The sequence below is a fragment of the Talpa occidentalis genome, unplaced genomic scaffold (genome assembly GCF_014898055.3).
Source record: "Talpa occidentalis isolate TD23 unplaced genomic scaffold, MPIMG_talOcc4v2.1 talOcc4.8, whole genome shotgun sequence".
Classification (NCBI taxonomy): domain Eukaryota; kingdom Metazoa; phylum Chordata; class Mammalia; order Eulipotyphla; family Talpidae; genus Talpa; species Talpa occidentalis.
Genome location: NW_023605194.1, coordinates 31,526,360 through 31,546,257, shown reverse-complemented (window position 1 = coordinate 31,546,257; position 19,898 = coordinate 31,526,360). Strand labels below are relative to the sequence as shown.

At 51.1% G+C, this 19,898-nt stretch overlaps 1 protein-coding gene across 1 annotated transcript; it reads right to left on the bottom strand.

Moving 5' to 3' along the window:
- Nucleotides 1-1,091: 1,091 nt before the first annotated feature.
- LOC119234831 (anthrax toxin receptor-like) lies at nt 1,092-17,107 on the bottom strand. The gene is made up of 17 exons (XM_054690143.1): nt 16,642-17,107; nt 14,845-14,916; nt 13,503-13,574; nt 12,454-12,535; nt 12,331-12,364; nt 11,264-11,343; nt 11,120-11,188; nt 10,724-10,804; nt 10,575-10,635; nt 9,884-9,982; nt 7,430-7,499; nt 6,794-6,884; nt 5,443-5,607; nt 4,494-4,508; nt 3,361-3,438; nt 2,055-2,132; nt 1,092-1,369 (listed from the first exon to the last, which is right to left on the bottom strand). The coding sequence occupies exons 1-17, from the start codon at nt 16,917-16,919 to the stop codon at nt 1,364-1,366; spliced, it is 1,431 nt and encodes a 476-aa protein (XP_054546118.1). The 5' UTR covers nt 16,920-17,107; the 3' UTR covers nt 1,092-1,363.
- Between the last annotated feature and the right edge of the window lie 2,791 nt (nt 17,108-19,898).

Below are 19,898 nucleotides of genomic sequence, written 5' to 3'. Positions count from 1 at the left end.
TCTTGGATGAGAAGGAAGTAGAAGAAAAAACATGCTTTCTGGATTCTTCTAGAATGGTGCTTCTTGTTAATGCACCTAGTGGCCATTCTGAGCCAAATAGTGAGTAAATCCCTCCCCTGATAACAGTAGGAGGGCTCTCTGGGTCAGCTATGTAAATCCCAAGGACTCAGGTCAGTCTTATCCTGGTCACAGCACATGGGAATTCGGGTACTGGAGAGAGGAAGGAGGGTCCAGCCAACCTGGGGAGGGGAGAACTCCTAGAAAGTCCTCAGCTAATGTTCCCTGAGCACAGTTTAGTCGCTTGAAAATTCCGTCTCCTCTGTAGCAGATGCCATATCAGCATCATTCCATCCTAAATTCACAGTGGCATGCAGAGCCTGGATTTCTTGGGGACATAGTATGATACTGGGGTGGGGGCAGACAGTAGTTTACATCAATATCAGTGTGCTTCAGGGACAGCTGTCTTTGGTTCACTTGGGGGACCATCCCTCCAGAGTTCATGGGTTCCTCATAGGTTCCTTGGGTGGCATGGCTGCACATAGGGCAGTGCCCAGATGCCCTGTGCTGGGCAGAGCACCAGGACATTGTGCTAAATCCCTGTCAGGATACATGGTGGCAATTAGGGGAGATTCACCTTCTCTTAGGGAAGTGGAGAGAATCTTCTAAAATCCTTCTGGGTTTTGGGGCACTTTGGGTATTTGCAAAGACAAGTTGCACTTTTAGTTGGTGAACTTTAGAGGGTCTTGTCTCTCTCTTTGTCATACCGGAAGTGGTAAGCAAACCATGAAAAGGGGAGTGAGGGAGGTGAGACAGTCAAGTACTCTCTCTGCATTAAATACGGGAGGAGAAAGGATTGTAGTGTCTGTCCCCGAAGTGGCTGAGCCCTTGGTGATAGATGAAGACCAGGTTGTGGGGAGGGGATCATCCATGTGCACAGCCAAGGACACCAGGGTGCTCTGTGCAGGCAGGAGCAGTGCGGCCACGTCCAGGACAGCGGAGCAGGGCTCTCCAGGGAACCACTTCTCCTGCTGATGGAAACACATCCAACTCCTTTGACTGTAAATCAAGGCTCCATACATGCGTCTGATCCAGCACATAAAGGGCTCTTTTTAATTTGGAGTTTCAGTGTTTTAGAGGCTGGGCAATGGGGGTGGGAGGGGCAAAGGACTCCACCGAATGTTCCCGCAGGGGCAGGGATCATTGGAGCATCCCGGAGGGCAGCGGGAACAGTCGAGTGGTGGGGGCCGGGATGGGGTGCGTTGGCACTGATAGCAGCAGCTGTTGAGGAGGTCGGGTTGTGGGCAGGAAAGTGGGTAGCCGGGCATCTTCTCACATCAGGACCGAGTGGGCTGGAGTTCGGGCACTACCACTGTGGGAAGAGAAGAGACAGGTCAGTGAGAAGCCACTGGAATTGGGAAGAGGAACTTGTGGTTTCCTTGGCTCAGGGAGGCTAGAACCACAGGCTGGACCTTTGAGGACCCCTTTCCTCTTCCTGGGTGTCCTCCTGCCTGGGAGGACAATAACTTGTTCAGGTATTGGGGTGTGCCCAGCCTTCCCAGCCACCCAGGGCTCTGACACTGAACTCCTTTTGTTCGGATGTTGACGGTCTCTGCATCCCCTGCCAGGGAGCCTGGAGAACAAGGACAAGTTCTGACTAAATGAAGGCCCCAGAGTTCCCCAGGCTACCAGGTGTGTGCTGAGGGGTGAGTCTCCATCCCAGCCAGGAGGGCCTCAGCATGGGAGGCAGCAGCTGACCCATAGCCCTGGTGTGGGGTGGGGATGGAGGCACCAAACACTCCCTATCTGACTGTTTTTCCAGGCTTTTCATTTAAATTTAGATGTGCTGGGTAATGTTCTATATTTGTCTCCTGCCATCCTTGACATGAAAATTAAGGAAATACGGTCTGCTGTTGAGAATCAGCTGGGAGGCTCCTGGGCACCACGTCTTAGACATTCTTCATGACAGAGGCCTGAACCCAACAGTCCCAGAGGGCAGCTGTCAAGGGCAAAAGGCAAAGGGTCTGTCCTTGACGAGCATCCCTTGTCCTGCTTACCTTGTTCGTGGGCTGACATGGCATCACTGGACGCTGATTACCATTTTGAAAAAAGTTGCACATAAGATCCATTTTTTTCTGAAAAGCAGAGGCACCTGTAATGAAGCTCTGAACTGGCTGCTGCCTCCAACCGGACAGTGTCCCCTCCAGTTCCCAAAGTCAACTGAGCCCTTGGGAGTCCCCCACACTCCTTGGGACAGGATTGTGGCTTCGATTTGCAGCAAGGGGCCTCGAAGCTCTTGTGTTTTGGGGGTTGAGGGTGTGGGTCAGGGATTTTTCAGGCATCTGGAACAAATTAGTATTTTCTGAGGACAACCCAGGAGGTGCTAGCAGAGTTAAAGGCTGGAAGTGATATGCGGGGTACAAGGGAAGGAGCTAGAAGGAAGGGAGGAGGAGGCCTGCACTCATTAGGCCCACCAAGGCGTGCAGGGTCCTGCTGACCGAGGGTGGAGGGAAGAGGAGGCTCAAGAAGACTGTGAGTGACCTGGATCCCTGGTGGGGGATCCTAGGGGAGCTCTGGACCCTGTGCTCCAGCTCTGCCCTGGTGTTTTCAGAGGGGGAGCCATGTCCTGTGAGCAGGAACGAGCCCTTGGTCAGGGCTTCCTCCTCTCTGGAAAGTTTTTGGCCTCTGCTGTGTCGCACACTGAGGGGAAGGCAGGGCTGGCTTTCCTGGTGCCACTGAAGCTCCTGGAGGAAGACATGACCCAACCAGGACAGAGGCAGGACCAGGAGGAGGGGCAAAGCCAGGCAGAAATTGTGGGGTCTTTTTTCCTCCACCCCAGCCATCTGGACTCTATTCTGTGCTGGGGCCCCAGTGTGGGATGTGTCTCAGCAGGGCAGGCCCAGATCTCCCTGAGGAAGGGCCTTCCCTCAGGCTCCTCCTCCATGTGACCCTTGTCACCAGGGCTGAGGGCAGGAGGACAAGCAGTGGCTCCCTCCCTCACTCTGCTGAGTTGGCTTCTGCGGGCGGCATGTGCACCAGCATGCCCACTTCATGGGGGAAAGAACTTGACTCAGCCTTCTTATATTTCTGACCTTCATGAACCTTGTAATATTGTTTTAACTCAAACCTACTTCCCAGGGAACCCAAGTCATTGTCGGGGCTGATAAGATCTTCTGTGTAGTGACTGATTCCATAAATGTGGGCCCATTGAGGGAGATCCTGGTATTGGAGCCAAGGGAGCCAATTCAGTGCCCTGAACACTTATCTCCATCCAAGCCACACCTTCTGGGCCCACCCTGTCTGTCCCTCCCCTTCAGCAGCCCCAACTTGGGCCACAGCTCTCTCCCCAAGGACCCTTCTCACCTCTAGTTGGTTCATGTTGCGCTCTCCACACCCACCGCAAGGGACCACCACTGCTGGGCAGTTTGGTGTACAGGGTTTCTAGGAAGAGAGAGCTCTTGTCTGGCTGCTCTGGGGTGCATACACACGAGGTGTTGCCCCAGCACCTGTCCACATCTGTCTCCTCAGCTAAGGCTATTGGGAGTATTCAAGGACAACTGAGTTAGCAGCACCCTGTACTGCCTGGGAGGCCCTGCATGGGAAGCACAAGCAACCTCTACATAGGTTGCAGAGATGATGCTTTCCCAAAAGATGGGTTCCATTGGGCTGCCCTTGGAGAAGCCTGGACTTGGGCTGTGCAACGTAAAGGTGGACATCTGGGAGGAGCATCAGCAGAGGCTGATTGGCCTGGTGTTGGCAGATGCAGCCTCCCAGACCACACTGCAGTAGCATCGAAGCCAGCCTCTGAGTGGGGTCTGCTTCCTAGGTCTCCCCGTTATCGGTACAGTGGCCCTGCTGTGCAAATTTTCTGAGTCCTGTTTGGGCCTACTTACCCAGGAGAGCCAAGGCAGCTCAGCAGACCCTTGGTCCCTGGTGGACCTGGACTGGGCCTCCCTCACAGCCCATGCCAGGACAAACTCCCTCCACCCTCCTTAGTCCTGAAGTCCTCAAAGGGCAAACCCAGTCAATCCCCAACCTGCCAGGAGACAGGGAGGAGCGCAAACAAATACAGCCCAACAGCGTCAGACCCGAGAGGGGTGACCAGTACTGCAACCCTGGGATTCCTTTCCCAACTGCTCACTTAACCCAGGGAAGACCAGCCAATGACCAATCTTTGGGAACTGACAATAGCAAAACTAAAGCCCTGGTCATGTCACAGTGGGTCACGGCACTTGCTGAAAGAGTCCACCGCATTTGATAATGTGACAGGGGCTCTGGTATGACCGTGGGCAGCATGGAGAGGCTGTTGTCTGATGATCATTTGTGAGTCCTTGGTCCTCCCAGGGCCCCTCCCTGCCCCTGTGTCACCCTTGTTCTTCTAGCTCTCTCTGTGCAGGTAGGTGGAGATGGTAGGGTGGGGAGTAGAAATATCCCACAGCTCAGGAGGCCGTTTTGTGAAGGTCTGTGTGGGCATCAGGAATAAAGACACAACTCACCACCGGCTCCTTGTTCTAGAAAGTGAAAGAGACAAACACAGGATGAAAGGGCTTTGCAGGGCTCTGGCTGTTCCACACAGGTGGGAGGGGACTCTGCTCAGCAGTAGTGTCACCGCTGGTGTCCACCCTCGTGGGTCGGTGGCCAGCAGGCTGGGCATGTTCCCGAGCATCCGACTCCTCTGTTATCTGGGGAACGCGGTCCCTTCTAGGCCCTGCTCGCTCCTGGCTGCTGCTGTGACTTCCCCTATGCTCCTCCCACTCTCCATCCAGCAGTGTCCTTGCTGCCACCACCATGCTCTGCTTCCCTCCTCCCGGTCGGCCAGGATGTCCTCTGCTATTGCGCTGCTTTGTCAGGGCACGTGGTCCCCAGATGGTGGTATTTTGTGGTTCACCTCATGCCCACCCAGCCACCAACATTAGCCTAGACCCCAGACTAGCTCAGCCGGACAGGCTGGCAACTGGTTCCTTTCTGTCCCTGTGTGCCCAGTATGGGCAGCACCCCTGGCACTCAGGAAGAAGATGGAGGGAGGTGGAAGCAGCACTGGGGATGTGCAGACACTGTGCTGGTTTCTAAAGCTCAACTGCCAGGAGCTTGGGAGTCCTGCTCATTCTGTGTCCCTACGGGACCCCTGCTTCTTCCCTCAACAACACAGTCCTCCTCCCAGCCTGTTGTCCACCAGAGCATCACAGCTTGGTGGCCATGAGGCAGCCCTGCCCGGCATTCTGGCGCTTCGCCCAGGCATTGCAGCCCATAGACCACAGGCCTTGCAAACACAAGGCAGGAGGCCCCTGCCCTGTCATCTCTCTGCCTGGAATGCAGAGCAGAGTCTGTCTCCCTTTGCTCCTGTGAAGACTGTGAGCTGACAGGAGGAGCAGAGACCAAGAGTAGCATGTGACGGGTCCCTGGGAGTTGTCTGGTTGAGGGAGGTATACAGGTTGGCGCACTCACCTTTCTGGAAAAAAATCTCCATAGTAACCAGATCACCGCTGGTGTTAAAATTATGCCTAGGACTATTGCTAGTTGATAAGGGTTGATATCAGGAAATTGTACGTTTCTTTTCATGGGAACTGCCACCACATTTGCCACATCTGGATAGTCCACTGGATGTACTTTCTGCAGAGAGCACAGAGACCAGGAGTATGGGTCTGGGGCCTCCTAGACCCCCACTATTGAGCAAGCACCCTAGACTCTCTTCAGTCCACTCCTATTCTACGCAAGTTGCCACCTAGACGGACCTCAAGTGTTGGGCCCAACTATACACAGAGATACTGTGGGGGTGGGGCACACCCGCCCACTGGCCTGCTCAGAGGCTCATCCCCAGAGTTCTGTCAAGCCATGTGAGGTGATCACCCTGCCCCACCCCAAGCCCTGGCTGACAGTGCAGGGACATAGAATTGTACAGATACACAAATGGGTCTGGAGGATTGTGGGGGTACAGGAGTGCCTCTTGAGGTGAGGGTGCAAGAGCAGAGGAGGAAAGCCAGTTACATTGCACACGATGCCTCCCACTATTTTTGACTCTGAGCCGTGGGCAGAGCTCCTCAGTTTTTTTGCTCCTCTGTGTCCACATGTGAGCAGGAGGTGAGAGGGTCATGAGGTGTGGAGGGTCATCAAAGTCCTGGCACAGGCCAGGTCCGTGTGGGGGTGAAGGAAGGGGCTGTCTCTGGCTGTCATTCTGAACCAAGGGTGAGTGGGTCTCAGGTGGGTCCCCACACAGTCTCTGCTCAGAGCAGCTGGCGAGAGGAAGGGAGACAGGGCTGGTGCCCAGAACCCAGGGTGGCAGATAGTCGGCAAGGTCAGGACTGCTGACCTGAGGTGCCGTGCCCAGCTTGGAGGCTCTCCTGAGAGCTTTTCTAATGTGCCCCATGACAGACGAGCTGTGCCTTGGTGGGACTCCGAGGAGCTGTTGTGAGTCTGGCTGGTCTGAGCAGATGTGCAGACACAGTGCAGATGGACACTGGACATGTGAGCACCGTGTGGTCCCTCATATGCCTGTACTCAGGACTCTGGCAATGGGGTACCGTGTTCCTACTCCCCAACACCACTTCTCCAGACTGATGTTCTCCCCATTGCCCATGTCCTGCTGCCCGGATGATGTGGAGCCTGGGAAGGGGCCTGTCACGTTCCTTCCCAGGTGCCCCGTGCTGAGCTGAGTCCTGTCTGGGAGAAGCTGCCCATCCTGTCGCACTTGCTACTTGCTGGGCCTGTCCTGAGTACTGGTCCTCGCTCTTGCCTCCCTAGCATGACTCTGTCTTCAGGGCAGGCTTCTGGGCAGCCCAGAGGGAGACCAAGTACCTACCCTGTGACCCCCACAATCCTTGCTGCTGATCTTGAGCCCGTTGCTGATGAAGCTGGCACCATTGTTCAGGCTCACTTCAACGGAGATATCGCTAAACACAGAAAGGACAGATGTGACCACAGGTGCAGGTCGGCACAGGTGCAGGTCGGCTCTTGGTTTCTGCTCAAATCATAGCCCATAGCTCTCCCTACAGTGATGACTTTGAACATTAGGCATTCGAGGCTACTGGAGGGCAGAATGCCGGGGAGGATAGTTCACCCCAAGTCCCACGAGGTCCACCTCAGTGATGAGGATGACCAGTGAGGGACTCTGCATGGGGTCAGATGCTTTGTGGTCACGAGCTCAGTGACCAGGGAGGATGTGTGGTGTCACCATTCTGATCAGGCGTCACCATCCTGATCTCTGAAGGCTGCTGGTAGTAGAGGAGGCCCCCTGGCTCCCTCATCTTCCACATCCTGTCCTTAGCAAGGGCTGCAACACAGCAGATCCCTGAGCTCATCGGTGGATCATCAAGACGGGCAGGTCAGGCGATGGCCTGAAGCCTCCCAGAGCACGTCACATGCTGCCCAGCAGAGGTGCCCCACATTCTGCATCTCCTGGGGCAAAAATGCCTGCCTGTCCCAGAGTGGCACTTACTTGGCTGTTTCCTCCATCTGCACTCCCGGACACTTTATGCTGGTGTCTTCCACTTGGGTGGCTCTTTTATCTAAAGCAAATGAGATAGGAAGAAAGCCAGTGGACGTGCCCATCCACCCCCGCTCCCGTCTGCCTGCCCTTGGCTGATGCAGCTCTGTGGGGGCAGATGCAGCGTCTCCTCTCTGCCCTCTCAGCAGCTGCCCGCACCAGCAAAGGCTATGACTTGCATTGAATGGGATCAGGCTTTCCAGGGCTTATGTTTGTAAGTAAATGCCAGAGAATTAAAATTGTGACATTAATGAACAGGGTTGGACACAGAATGGGTGAGGCAGGCACTGGGACAAGGTGAGATTTAGGGAAACTGAAATATTTTTACATAAATTTCATCACACTGGTATTTACTTCAAAATAATCATTGTCTTATTTGATAATTACTGAAATTAAGAGATGCTGTTTCAAGTTCTTTTTCAATATTTCTATTTTTCTGTATTATTGAACATATTTTAGAGAGAAGTTCTCTCTGAGGGCCCTATCCTGAGGTGAATGTGATGAGGGGAGAGTCAGGGCAAGATCCCAAGGCAGAGTTCTGCCCTGTGGGAATAGCATGTGTCAAGCCGAGGCAGCACTACCTGACCTTGTCCCAGAAGGAAGAAGAAGGTGGGCAGGAACTCTTGGTCCTGGAACAGTTTGGGTTTTATTCTAAACACAGTGAGTCTGTTGAGGGGTGAGCCATCACAGCACATGCTGTAGACATCGAAGAAATAGGGCCTACCCTGGACTGAATATGGTGATAAAAGCAAAGAGGGATCAAGGATGACATGCAGGTTTTGACCAGCTTAACTGGATGATGGTGGTGCCTTTTATGAGATAGGGGATTTCTGAGGAGGGGACAGTGATTTTCTTTATTTCCTTTTGTATTTTGTTATATTTTGCAAGCAGGGCAGTTACGAGGCTCTAAGGTGTTCCTTAACTTATAGTTGTGGGGCCTCTCACTTCTGAATCCCTGGTCTTTTATATCCCTAAATGCTGGCTGAGTGGAGAAGGCCCAGCTGCCTTTGCACACTGATTTACTACTCCAAACAACCTGGCCCCGCTCCGCAGGGTCCCATGCTTCCCCTCTGTGATTCACAATCGAGGGCCACTTGGATTTGACCACAATGATACCAGAGGACAATCCTTTCCCTGGCTTCTGTTTACTTGGGCTTCTCAAGACCCTAGTTGGAACCACAGTTCTGCACTTGCAGACAGATGCAGGCTGGCTGTGGCTCTCAGTAGGATCAGGGGAGGTCCTCTCCCAGCCCTGCACCAGGGGGTGTGTACAGCAGGAGGGGAGTAAGTGCTTCGGAAGGGGCCAAGCTCAAAGGTAGGCCTGGCCTCCAGGCACAGCTCAGGAGACATTTTTCTAAGAGTGGAGTGCATTTTAAACATTTTTCTAATTCCAAAATCATAGACTTGTTCTCAGTTTAGGTGTTCTTTAATTTTAATTTTGGTAAGACAGGAGTCCTTGTCACAGATAGATGCTGCAAACATAAACAGATCATAATCAAACTAAAGTTTCTCCTCATATAGCCCTAATCTTCATGTTTTTAAAGCATCTATTTAACGTTAGGAGCATCTTTTCGAAATTTGTCTCATGAAGAAACATTGTGTCACACCCAACAATTTCTTCATTTCTACTTGTTTCTTTTTCTATCAATGCATCAAAGAAAATGAGGCTCTACTGTGTGACATTTAAGAGTGTTAAAGGTACTTATTAGGTGTGAGGTGGCGTCATGTTTTTATTCTTTTTATTTCCCTGCTTTGTACTGTGTGTCATTTTCAGTATTAATCTCAGATCTATTAATGTTTTTCTCTCCTCTGCCATAGGTCAGGGGTGTTCTGACCTATGGTACATTCCGCATGGATAAGCGTTTTGGCACTAACTAAATTGTGCATCTGCTATGAACCTCTGTCTCTGTTATTTCTTCATTGTTACTGAGAGTGAAACTAGAGGGTAGGGTTTGCCTATTATCCAAAGGGTAGGGAGGAATGGTCAGGATAAGAGGAAATAGCATCCTCAAAGAGGTGCTTTCCTGACTGACCTCCGTCGGGTGTCCACAGTCCAGAGCCAGGAGCACCTGGCCTGAACTCAGAGCCCAGGACAGCTTCCATTTCACCTGGTAAACTTATGATACTGGGGTCCTTGTCTGTCAGGGAAATTGAGAGATGAGGAAAGCGCAGGTGATGCAACTCTGAGGGAAGACCCTCCTCACAGGGTACAGCCCTGACCCCAGACTCTTTTGTGACTCTGGGGATGGATGGATCCACCCACGTCCCTCCTTCCACTCTCGGTGCTGCCTCTATCCTCACAGCACCCACAGCGAATGGACATCGAGGGCTGTGGAGGCATGGTGGCTGATGGAGACAGCGTCTGTGGGAAATTTTTTACTTGTACAAATCAAGGGTGGGACTTACCAAAATATATGGTGTCACTTCTCTGAAATCTACATAGGACTTCGTTTTTGTTTTTGGTGTTATGAAAACCTCTTCCAAAGACCAGTGCTTCAGAGCTTTCTGCAAGGGCAACACCCAAAGGCATGTGTAAGGAGGGGCTGAGCTCTGTTGTCCCCTGATCTCATTCTATGGCAGTGCGCCCCCAAATGGAAACCCCAAGGGACTCCTGCAGGAGGCAGCTGTTCTGAACCAATATCTGTGTGTCTCTGAGTCACCTGTGTCGCCCATCTTGTATTTGTTACCTGGCATTTCTAAAGGGGCCACTGTAAGGAGGCTGAGTGGAGCTCTTGGGCACTCCTAGCTGCTAACTGCCACAGCCCATTCAAGGCTCCACCTAGTCCCATCCAATGAGCAAACCCCTCATGGGGTTTCCAATCTTTAAGTCCTGAAGCTCCCTAAGGGGCACAGGCAGTCTTTTCCAGCCTCTATCAGACCGCCATCATAAAGGAGTGGGGAACAAAACAGTGCAGGTTGCAACACTCTGTCTCTTGCCTGACTGAGCATCCTGGCCTGGTTGCTAGTGAAATAATTGGATGTTTGGGCATCTGTACACTTAAAGTTCATACACTACATCCATTACACACAGCCTAGCATGCTTGCAACACACACAGACATACGTTCCTCTCTTCAGAAGAGAGCCCCCAGCTCTTACCTCCCACACAGTAATTTGTCGGTTCCACACTTGTAAGCTCAATACAGGATTTATCTGCGAGCTGGAACAGAGAGTTGTTCAGGTCAGGTAAAGAGTGGGGCATGGTAAGAAGCCGCCTCATCCCACCCCCCACACCACCCCTGTCTCACTGAGTCGACGATGTTCTGGAGATCATAAAATCCACTGTCCACACCAACCACGTGATCCTCACTGTCTGCAATTTCCAAGAGCTAAGAGAAGGAACAACAGGCTTGGACCCACAGGAGGGTGAGATACCAGCAGGACCCCATCCCACTCTTCAGGCTCAGGCCTCATGCCATGTGAGACTCAGCGCCCCACCCTAACCTTGGCCAGCATCCCAACTTTCTGGAATGGAAAGTTCTACCTGTTCCCCAGGTCTGTGGGCACATACAACACTCTTACTCATTTCTGCAGTGGTCACATGTTGTCCAGATATTTGGGGTGGGTTAGAGAACCATCCTCTGGGTGGCCCTTTCAAAGCTTTTCACAACTGTTCTCTGCAGTTGGCTCCTGTTCTGAATTACCTGATTTTTCATGTAGTAGTTTACACCCACAGCGTATACAGTCCCTCCCAGTTGTCGAGTCCTCTGAGCCTAAGACAAAGACCGTGTTAAGTGTAAATCACTGAACATGTGGAGTAAAAGCTGGTTAAGGTGGGCTGGACTCACTTCGTTCTTGGTAGCCTCAAAGGACTCTGGGGATAGTGCTCCATCAGTCAGGGAGATAACCATGGAGTGAACCTTCTTTACTGTGGGAGAAGCAGGAGTGGCCTGGTTAGTAGTATTCAGAGTGACCTACCACAGGTGAGAGGGCGACAGCATTGCCCCCAGCTTCCTCCCCCTGGGAGAGGGTGCTAGACCCCAGCACTTGCATTCCTGAGCACTTCGAGGGCTGTGGAGCAGCCGCCTGGAGGGAGAAGACACATTAGCCGACCCACTTTACAGAGGGGCACACTGAGCCTGGCTGTGGATTTCTCTTACTGAATTCTCACTGTATAGATGGCAGAACCTTTACTCTGAGAGGCAAATCCAGATATTTACTGGACAAATGACACCTTTCCCATGAGCAATGCGGGAGCACAGCCACCTGACAGAAATAGATGATCTGCAGGCTCAGAGGAGGCTGGGGCACACCTGCTGGCCCCTTAGGGCCAGTTAGTCAGAAAATGAGGCCAGAGGTCTTTGGGGAGTGGACACTGAGTCCTGCTGTAAGCCTTTCCCCACAGTCTCCCACTTCCACCTGTTGTGCCCGGAGCATCCACCCTACAGACTCAATCCCAAAAGAGAGGGTGCTGGGCTGACACAGCTGCTAGCCCTTGGGACACATGGGCCAGGAGGAACGTCAGCAGAGGGAGACGATGAAGGGGAAGGAGGCAGCTCCAGCCATGGGAACGCGGCAGAGTGTGGTCAGCAAGGGGAAAATAAAGAACTTTTCTTCCATAAGTGGAGTCTTGTCTGCCCAAGGTGCCCCCTGGCCTTTGTCCCTTTTCCTCAAAACACACCTGTGGGTCAGGTCCTTTACAGTTAATAAACACCAGGAATGTACACCCAGGAGCCCACAAGTCTCAGATACATCAGAGGGCTGCCCTTTCTCCTCTGTGCACAGACGAGGAGCCTGGAGTACATATTGGGCAGGAAACTGGCACAAGAGTCAGCTCCAAGTGGGGGCCACCAGACTGCTGGTTCCCCGGCCTGACTGTCCAGGATCCGACAGTCTTGAAGTCAGCAGAGCTTACCTCCAGAGTTTGCGTTGGCGATCTGCTCATTGACCTGCAAAAACAGGAAGGCATGTTGAGAGGACTCAGTGATATTCCGAGCACTTGCTAAAGCAGGATAAATTCTTAGAGCTCTGGCTGTACCGCTTTAAATCCTTCCTGCATGTTTGTGTCACCGGTAGGCACTGTGTTGCGTAGTTTGTTGAGACCGTCTTCGATTTCTTTTCTAAAAAAAAATAAAAGGAGTATTGAGGTAGGAAGAAGGGTGGAGTGTTCTCAAACAGCCCCATCTGTGCTGCCACATTCTGCACTGGGCAGACCGACCTGGATGAGGGAGGCCACACTCAGTAAGCCTGCCATGGCCCTTCAGCCCAAGATCTTTGAAATTCATCTTGTCTGTACTCATCGCTTATCAGGTTCATTTACCCAGGCGGCTTCATGAAAGGCCTGTCTGACCATCCACAGTAGAGTGGGGAGCAGTTGAGACTGCACTAGTGTGAACCCGGAACTAAATTGGACTGCCAGGACTGCCAGCACCTAGGTGTACCCAGTGGGGCTAATCACCCTCTACCAGGCAAGACTGAGTTTGGTAAGGGTCACCCTGGCAATACCCATGCCCTGTCCCTTCCTCCCTGCCCTGGAGCGCTGAGGGTGACTTGGAACCCTCATCATCCTTCCCTTCAGGATTGGTTCTGAAGAAAGTGCAAAGCTGCTTTGAGTGCTGACTCCCTACTTCAGAGCTCCTGACAGGGAAGACCTAAGGCCAGGGAAGGGGCCATAAGTGCTGCCCATGCAGGCAGGGGAGCAGTGAGCTGCAGATGGCCACACTTTTGTCCTTTACTAGCTCTGCTAAGTTAGATAACAGGTGAGAGTGGGACACAAGCTGTGGGGGAGCTGGATCAGGCTGCTCCAAGTGAAGATCTGAGCCGGCACAGCAAACCTGGAGCGGTAGAGATTGTCTAGAAACACAGGGGTTGCAAGTGTCAGTGCAGGAGTTATCAGAGGGGCTGGGAGTAGATGCTGGGGGCACAGGGTGTTCTCTGAGCAGAAGTCAGCCCCGCCCAGGCAGCAAGTCTGTGGGCTCCAGATTGAAACTCAGAGCTCCTCTGCAGTGTTTTCCCCATGGCGTCCGTCTCCCCACTCCCACTCCCACCACCAGCAGGTCTGCCTTGAGGGAGTGAATCTGAACTTACTTGTCTGAGGTGAGCTTTAGGACGGTGTGGCCCAGTGTGGAGAAGGTGATGATGGAGACCCGCATTTTCGGGCTGGGGAGGAAGCACGTGTATGTGAGAGTCGTAAACAGAGGTTCAAATGACCCCATGAGCAGCCAGGGAGGGGACACCTGCCTGTCTTCACTTCCCTCTAGCCTGTGACCCCTTCCTGAGTTCCAGAAGTTACCATATAATTAGTAAAGGATTCTGGAATTCAGCGAATGTGTGGTGCTCCAGGGAGACCATGAGAATGGTGTCCTGTTCTATCCCCAGATCCCAACCTCTACCCCTCTCTCTCTCTCTCTCTCTCTCTCTCTCTCTCTCTCTCTCTCTTTCTCCCCCCCCCCTCCACACACAGAGGCATGGTTCATGCCTCACACACTAGGTGAAGGTCCCTATGCCTGCCCCATGAGTAGCCTCTATTCTCTGTAATGTTTTTGGAAACTCAAGACCCTTCCCTCCTGGTCTATGTTATTGTCCTGCCTCCGTCTAAGAGAAATTATTGTCCCTTTTGCCACTCATTCACATGGCTCCATCCCTTTCTTCTCCCTGCCCACTGTCTTCTGCGTCACAGGCCCCCTTTGTCTGTTAGAGGATTGCTGCCCTAGTCCCTGATGAACTCCATGTAGCTGTGGTCTTGTTCCCACTCATTTTACCCACCATTATCGGTTTTCTTGGAGCACAATCCTCACCACCCACACTCAGCCCAAGAGTCATTTATAACTTCCTGTTGCTCACATGAATTGAGGCCCCTGGCTTGGCTGTATGAGCCCTTTGGCTCTTGACCCCAAGCTGCCCTGTTCCATACTCAGTTGCTCCCCTTCTGTGAGTTAACCCCTCTGTCCCCCTAAACTGATCACTCTCTCCACAGGAAGTCTCCCTGATGCTTCTTGTTACCTTGTCTTTCCTCATTCTTAACAGTCTTAGTTCAAATGTCCATATCCTGGGGAAATCTATTCTTGAGTTTTCTTTAGGAATTCTTGCTTTTTCTTTAAAGTTGCCATAAGGGTTCTTTGCCATATTCTTTGGAACTATTTAAATAAGTGTTTTTTACTGTGTTACAGGTTAGCCTGATTTTAATCTGTAACAACCTCCAGTCAGTCAGTGTTTCCTACACTGTGACTTGACACCAACACTGGAGACACCCAAAGTCTCTAAGACCTTTGGAGGCAATGGAACCAGAGTGTACTACACTTCTGACTGCTTCAGAACTCCACCCCGGGGCTTCATGCTGCTGATCCAAGTGACATCCATCCCTACTGGGTCTAAACAGACAAAACCCTGCCTGGCACTACAAAAGCCCCACCACACGGAGAAGTCATACTTTTGAAACATTTTGAGGAAATCCTCTACGAAGCCGTATGTAAATATCCAGTTGTTGGCCACACTGCCTGACCTGAAAATGAAAAATCAATGGAATAGGGTGAATTCTTTGAGTTGGCAGAGTTTATCTGAAACCATCCAACAAGCTACTCCCACCCCACTCTGCTGCCGCACACTGTCAGCAACCCCAGGGCCTTCCTGATGGTGACTTTCGTCAGTGTAATGAGGTGGACGGCACCAATGGGATTTGTGTGCTTGCAACTGAGGGATTCAAGAGTGAGACCCTGTGGAGACAAACTGGGATGGTTGGTTGTGCCACACTAGCTCTAGATAAGACATGAAGGAGGATGCATTTCTGAAAAAAACCTCCTACATCCTGTAACTCTGACTCTCCTGGTCCTTTGTGTCCTTGGAGAATCACCATGACCAGCTCTCTGCCTCTTTCTTACCAAGCAGCAAGAAAGGTGTCAACACAGCCTGTTAAGAGACACAAAGTCATAACCTGACAAAATCCCCAAGATGTGCAAGAGCTCTCTCTGAGCTGTGGGATCAGAAGTGGAGACGGTAGGAAAGAAGCCTGGACTTTTTTGCAGGAACTTTGTAACAGTGTTTGATTTTCAACTTGTGTTTATGAATTTACTTGATAATTATTAAAAAAATTACAAACAAATGCTGGTAGCATGGTGGGATTCTAACAAAAAGGCAGATTTCAAAGTTCCAAGTCCTGGTTTCACCAGAGAAACATTCAACAAACAAGCAATGGCTAGAAAAGGAAGCAGAATGTACATGAAGAAACCCCAATCTGCAAAGGTAGGCAGAATCAGAAGGAAAACAAAAGCTGTAATGTCAATATACCACATTTAGGAAATAATAAGTTGTCAGGAGCTAGTTCGTATATATCAATAATCACTCCAAATTTAAATATATTGAATTCATCAAGCAAAGAAACAGTGTGATTAGGTACACAGAAAAGGCCAGTTATGTATGTATTACCTATAGATAAATATTTTACTTTAAAGACAAGCAGATTGAATGTGAAGGGATTATAGAAGATATAAAATGATATTGGATAGTCATAATGATAATGAGGTCATCACATCCCAAAGATAGAAAATGTGCCCCCAACATCTGAACACATACATATGTATGTAATAGGTGAAGGGAGAAATAAAAACGTATTTGTAGATAACTTCAATACCTGACTTTTCCACAGTGGATAAGTCATCCTAGAACTTCTGGGCTACTGCCTTCAGCTCTGGGATGCTCATCCTTCCCAGAAGGTGTCATATACCCCCCCCCACCCCCGCCCTGCCACAGGCCTGTCTGAGGATGGCACAGCAGGAAAAGGGCTTTGAAAACAATCCAGTGCTTCCACCGACATCATACCATCGTTATTACTGAAGAGGTGAAGTTAATTCTCAGCCCAACAGAGGAGCTGGAAACGACCAAGGCCGTGTCTCCAAGCCAATGCCCCGGACCCCTTTCCTTCTTCAAGGTCATAAAGGCTTATATAGAGCCCAGCTTTCTCAGGACCACACCCAGAGAGCAAAGTGTTCAGAAAACACATAGATCATAGAAGAAAGTAGCAAAAACGCTTAGCCAGCAAAGCAAAGGACTTTCTCAGCAGTGACACTACAGTGTGTTTTTCTGGAAGCCTGTAAAAATGGAGTGATTTGAGTGAGAAACAAAACCAAGCATAAAATGATAACCAAAAACCCAGGACATTATTAACAAGTGCTGAGAAAGGAGCTCCCTGTAATGCCCCCCAAGTCTCTGGCCCGGTAGGAAGTCCACTCACTTGTCCAAGATTAAATAGAGGTCAAGATTGCTCTGGCAGGATTTCTTGTGATCTGCCAGCCTCTCCCTGGACCCGGTGTCCTGGCTGTGGCCCTGGCGGGTGCTCTCCCCATCCTGGTTGGTGTTGCTGGGGAGGTTTCTCCAGGTCTGAATGAGGTGTTGGAAATCTAGCCAGGTTGGAGCTCTGTGCTGGTATGCCCCACTGCTTGGCAGCAGAGGGGGCAAAACCAGCAAGAGGAACAATGCAAGCCCCAGAACCCCAGGGCAGCTGCTTCTCATTTTGTAGGCAGCACTTGAGTCTGCAAGAGACACTAATCTCTTTCAGTCAGGCAAGCTGCGACCTTCACTGTTTTAAGCAATGTTCAGGGTGCTCTACTCCTTTAATCAAGTCTTTTCTTTAGTCAAGGAACAATGAGCCACTACTAGTAGACCTGCACTAAGGGCAGAGTGGACTGATACTGGGTGGAGGCCCCACTGCCTGCCAGGGTGTCTCCCTGACCCATAGAGACATAATGCCCTTGTTGTGATGGACAGGGAGGTTGGCATGGCGACCCTGTGGTGGCTCACTGCAGCTCTGCTCACTGTCTTGCTACTGTCACGGCATTCTTAAGGGGCTGTGAAAGGAACCTCCATTTGTCCCTTATATTGAGCCCTCACTGATGGCCATTAAAGTCCTCCAGGAATCCGAATTTTTGCAAACTCCCAGAGCCAAAATGGAGAAGGGGAAATCTCATAGAATCTCCGCAGCTGGTGCCCCCTAAGCTCAGTTCAGTCCCTCGAAAATTCCATCTCCTCTGTAGCAGATGCTATAGCGACTTCAACCAATAGCGACTTCACAGTGGCATGCAGAGCCTCGAGTTCTTGTGGACATAGTATGAATTACAAAGCCCACCCTGAGCCGGGTGAAGATGCCTCCCCAGGGCAACAGCACACACAGCAGATGCCCTGCCTACTCCTCAATTACTCAGGGAGGGGCATGTGTGCTCCCCCCAGTTTGGTGGTTAAGTATAGACCAGTGATGCATCCAGATGGTGGATCTATGTTATTGTTTGCATGCCGGGGATCGGTCTCAGAATGTTATGGGGAGACCCTGACTCCTTAGCTGTCCTTGGTTTCCCCTCTTCAGCCCTTGAGCAGGAGGGCCTGAGCCTTCAGGGTTACAGTGTTGCCAGGGCAGGAGGTGGCGGCCAACTCACTCATCCTCTTCATGGCTTTGTAGAGGGTCTCTGCATCCAGGTCTGTGTTGAAATGGGGGTGGCCCTTCACTGACACACCCTCTTGTTCAGTCTGCAAGACAAGCTAGCCTGCTGAGAGTGGGAAGGGGAGAAGGCATTGTAGGCTGCCCTGAGAGAGGTCATTGAGGTTAAGAATGGGTGCAAAGATTCAGCTGGAGCTGCTTTCATCTTGCCTTCTCTTCTTTGTAAGTTGTTGGCTCCTTTGTCATAAACTGTGAAAAGGCCAAGGATCAGGAGCCCTTGCTGTTGGGTGGGTTCTCAGTGGATTTGAGGTTCCCTGGGATAATAGTAGTCCCTGCAGTAGGGAGCAGTGTCAGCCACATGCCCAAGATGGCAGAGAGGGAGGAGGGGATGGGTGATTTGTGGGGAAGGGCAGGGGAGTGGCAGGCGTCCTCCCTGGCTCCCTGAGGCCTGCAAACCATATACTGGGCAGGGTGGGCACTGGCAGAGGGAGGGGCGGGGCCAGTCTTCCAGCACAGAGCTGGACGCCCCATCTGTGGGTCTGCTGCTGGGTGGGAGACTGTGAGCTGGAAATCATGTGCTGGGTTCCCCCACCCTGACACCCCTCAACTCTCTGAAAACTCTATCATGTTTCCAGTATTAAAAGGATCATCTCCAGGGTCCAGAAAGGGAAAAAGAGTGACAGCGTGATGACAGAGGGTGGTATGTGATGGGCGTGCTGTCAAGTAAAGGGTGAAGCAGAAATCACAGTCATATTTGTTTCATGACACTGCCAATGCTCATATTTTAAAATGGAATTTTAAAATGGAATTTTAAAATGGAATTTTAAAATGGGTGAGAGAGGAAATGTAACTTCTTGTACCATCTCCTGGAACAATGGACTACTCTGTGACATAAACCAAGCCAAACTTTGGCCAAAGCCTCACATTGCATGAAGAGTGTCAGGAGGCGAGTGTGGAGTTGCTGCCGGTTCTCCCTATTGCACCTGCCTATGATCATGGAGGGAGTCTCTGAATGGGTCAAATTGAAAGCGCTGAGCTCTCCCTTCCTCACATAATTCCATTACCTTCCATGTGGCCTCCATTTAAGTTGGCTTATTTCTCTGAAGTCCGTGTGCCTGGCAATATAAACAGCTGGAGAGACAGATGTGCTGGCAGGAAGGGAAGACGCCACGAGTGGCAGATGCTTTCTCTCCTCTCTTGGGCTGGCCATGGGGGAGCCCCCTGTCACCTGTCAGAGGGGTTGGGATGGGGTGGACAAGGAGAAGCAACTCCAGGTATAAATATGCTTTCAAAGCTAAAAGTCATGTTGACTTAAGGTATCCCTGAAAATATTCCCACATACATTTCCACAAACCATGGCAGCAAATTATTTCTTTCAAATATGGGGAAAATTAGTCATCACTATCCTTCCACTTCAGGTAATACAGACTGAAAACCCAAACCTGACATATTTTTATTTTTAGCTGTCTAACAGAAATTCATCTGAAAGACATAAATATAGCATTCAAGGATATTGGGGTGAGGGCAGACAGTAGTTTAGATCACATCGGCATGATTCAGGGACAGCTCACTGTGGTTTACTTGGGGGACCCTCCCACCAGGGCTCATGGGTTCCTCATGGGGTTCCTTGGGTGGTGTGGCTGGCACATGGGGCAGAGCATCATGACACTGTGCTAAATCCCTGTCAGGATACATGGTGGCAAATAGGGAAGATTCACCTTCTCTTTGGGAAGTGGAGAGAATCTTCTAAAATCCTTCAAGTCACTTTGGGGTATTTGCAAAGATAAGTTGCACTTTTAGTTGGTGAACTTTAGAAGGTCTTGTTTCTCTCTTTGACATATCCAGAAAGTGGTAATAAAACAATGAAAAGAAAAGGGGAGTGAGGGAGGTGAGACAGTCAAGTACTCTCTGCATTAAATATGGGAAGGAGACAAGATTGTATTGTCTGTGGCCCAACCCTTGGTGACCAGTGAAGACCAGGCTGTGGGGAGGGGATCATCCATGTGCACAGCCAAAGGACACCGGGTGCTCTATGCAGGCAGGAGCAGTGCGGCCACGTC

Bases quoted from the DNA above. Each gene is read 5' to 3' on its own strand.
- LOC119234831 (XM_054690143.1), bottom strand. From the start codon at position 16,919: ATGAGAAGCAGCTGCCCTGGGGTTCTGGGGCTTGCATTGTTCCTCTTG. The intron at 12,365-12,453 runs GTACAGCCAGAG...CTGTTTTTGCAG, and splicing joins TGCAGGAAGGATTTAAAGCG to GTCAATGAGCAGATCGCCAA. The intron at 2,133-3,360 runs GTGAGAAGGGTC...TCTGCTTTTCAG, and splicing joins GCAACATGAACCAACTAGAG to AAAAAAATGGATCTTATGTG.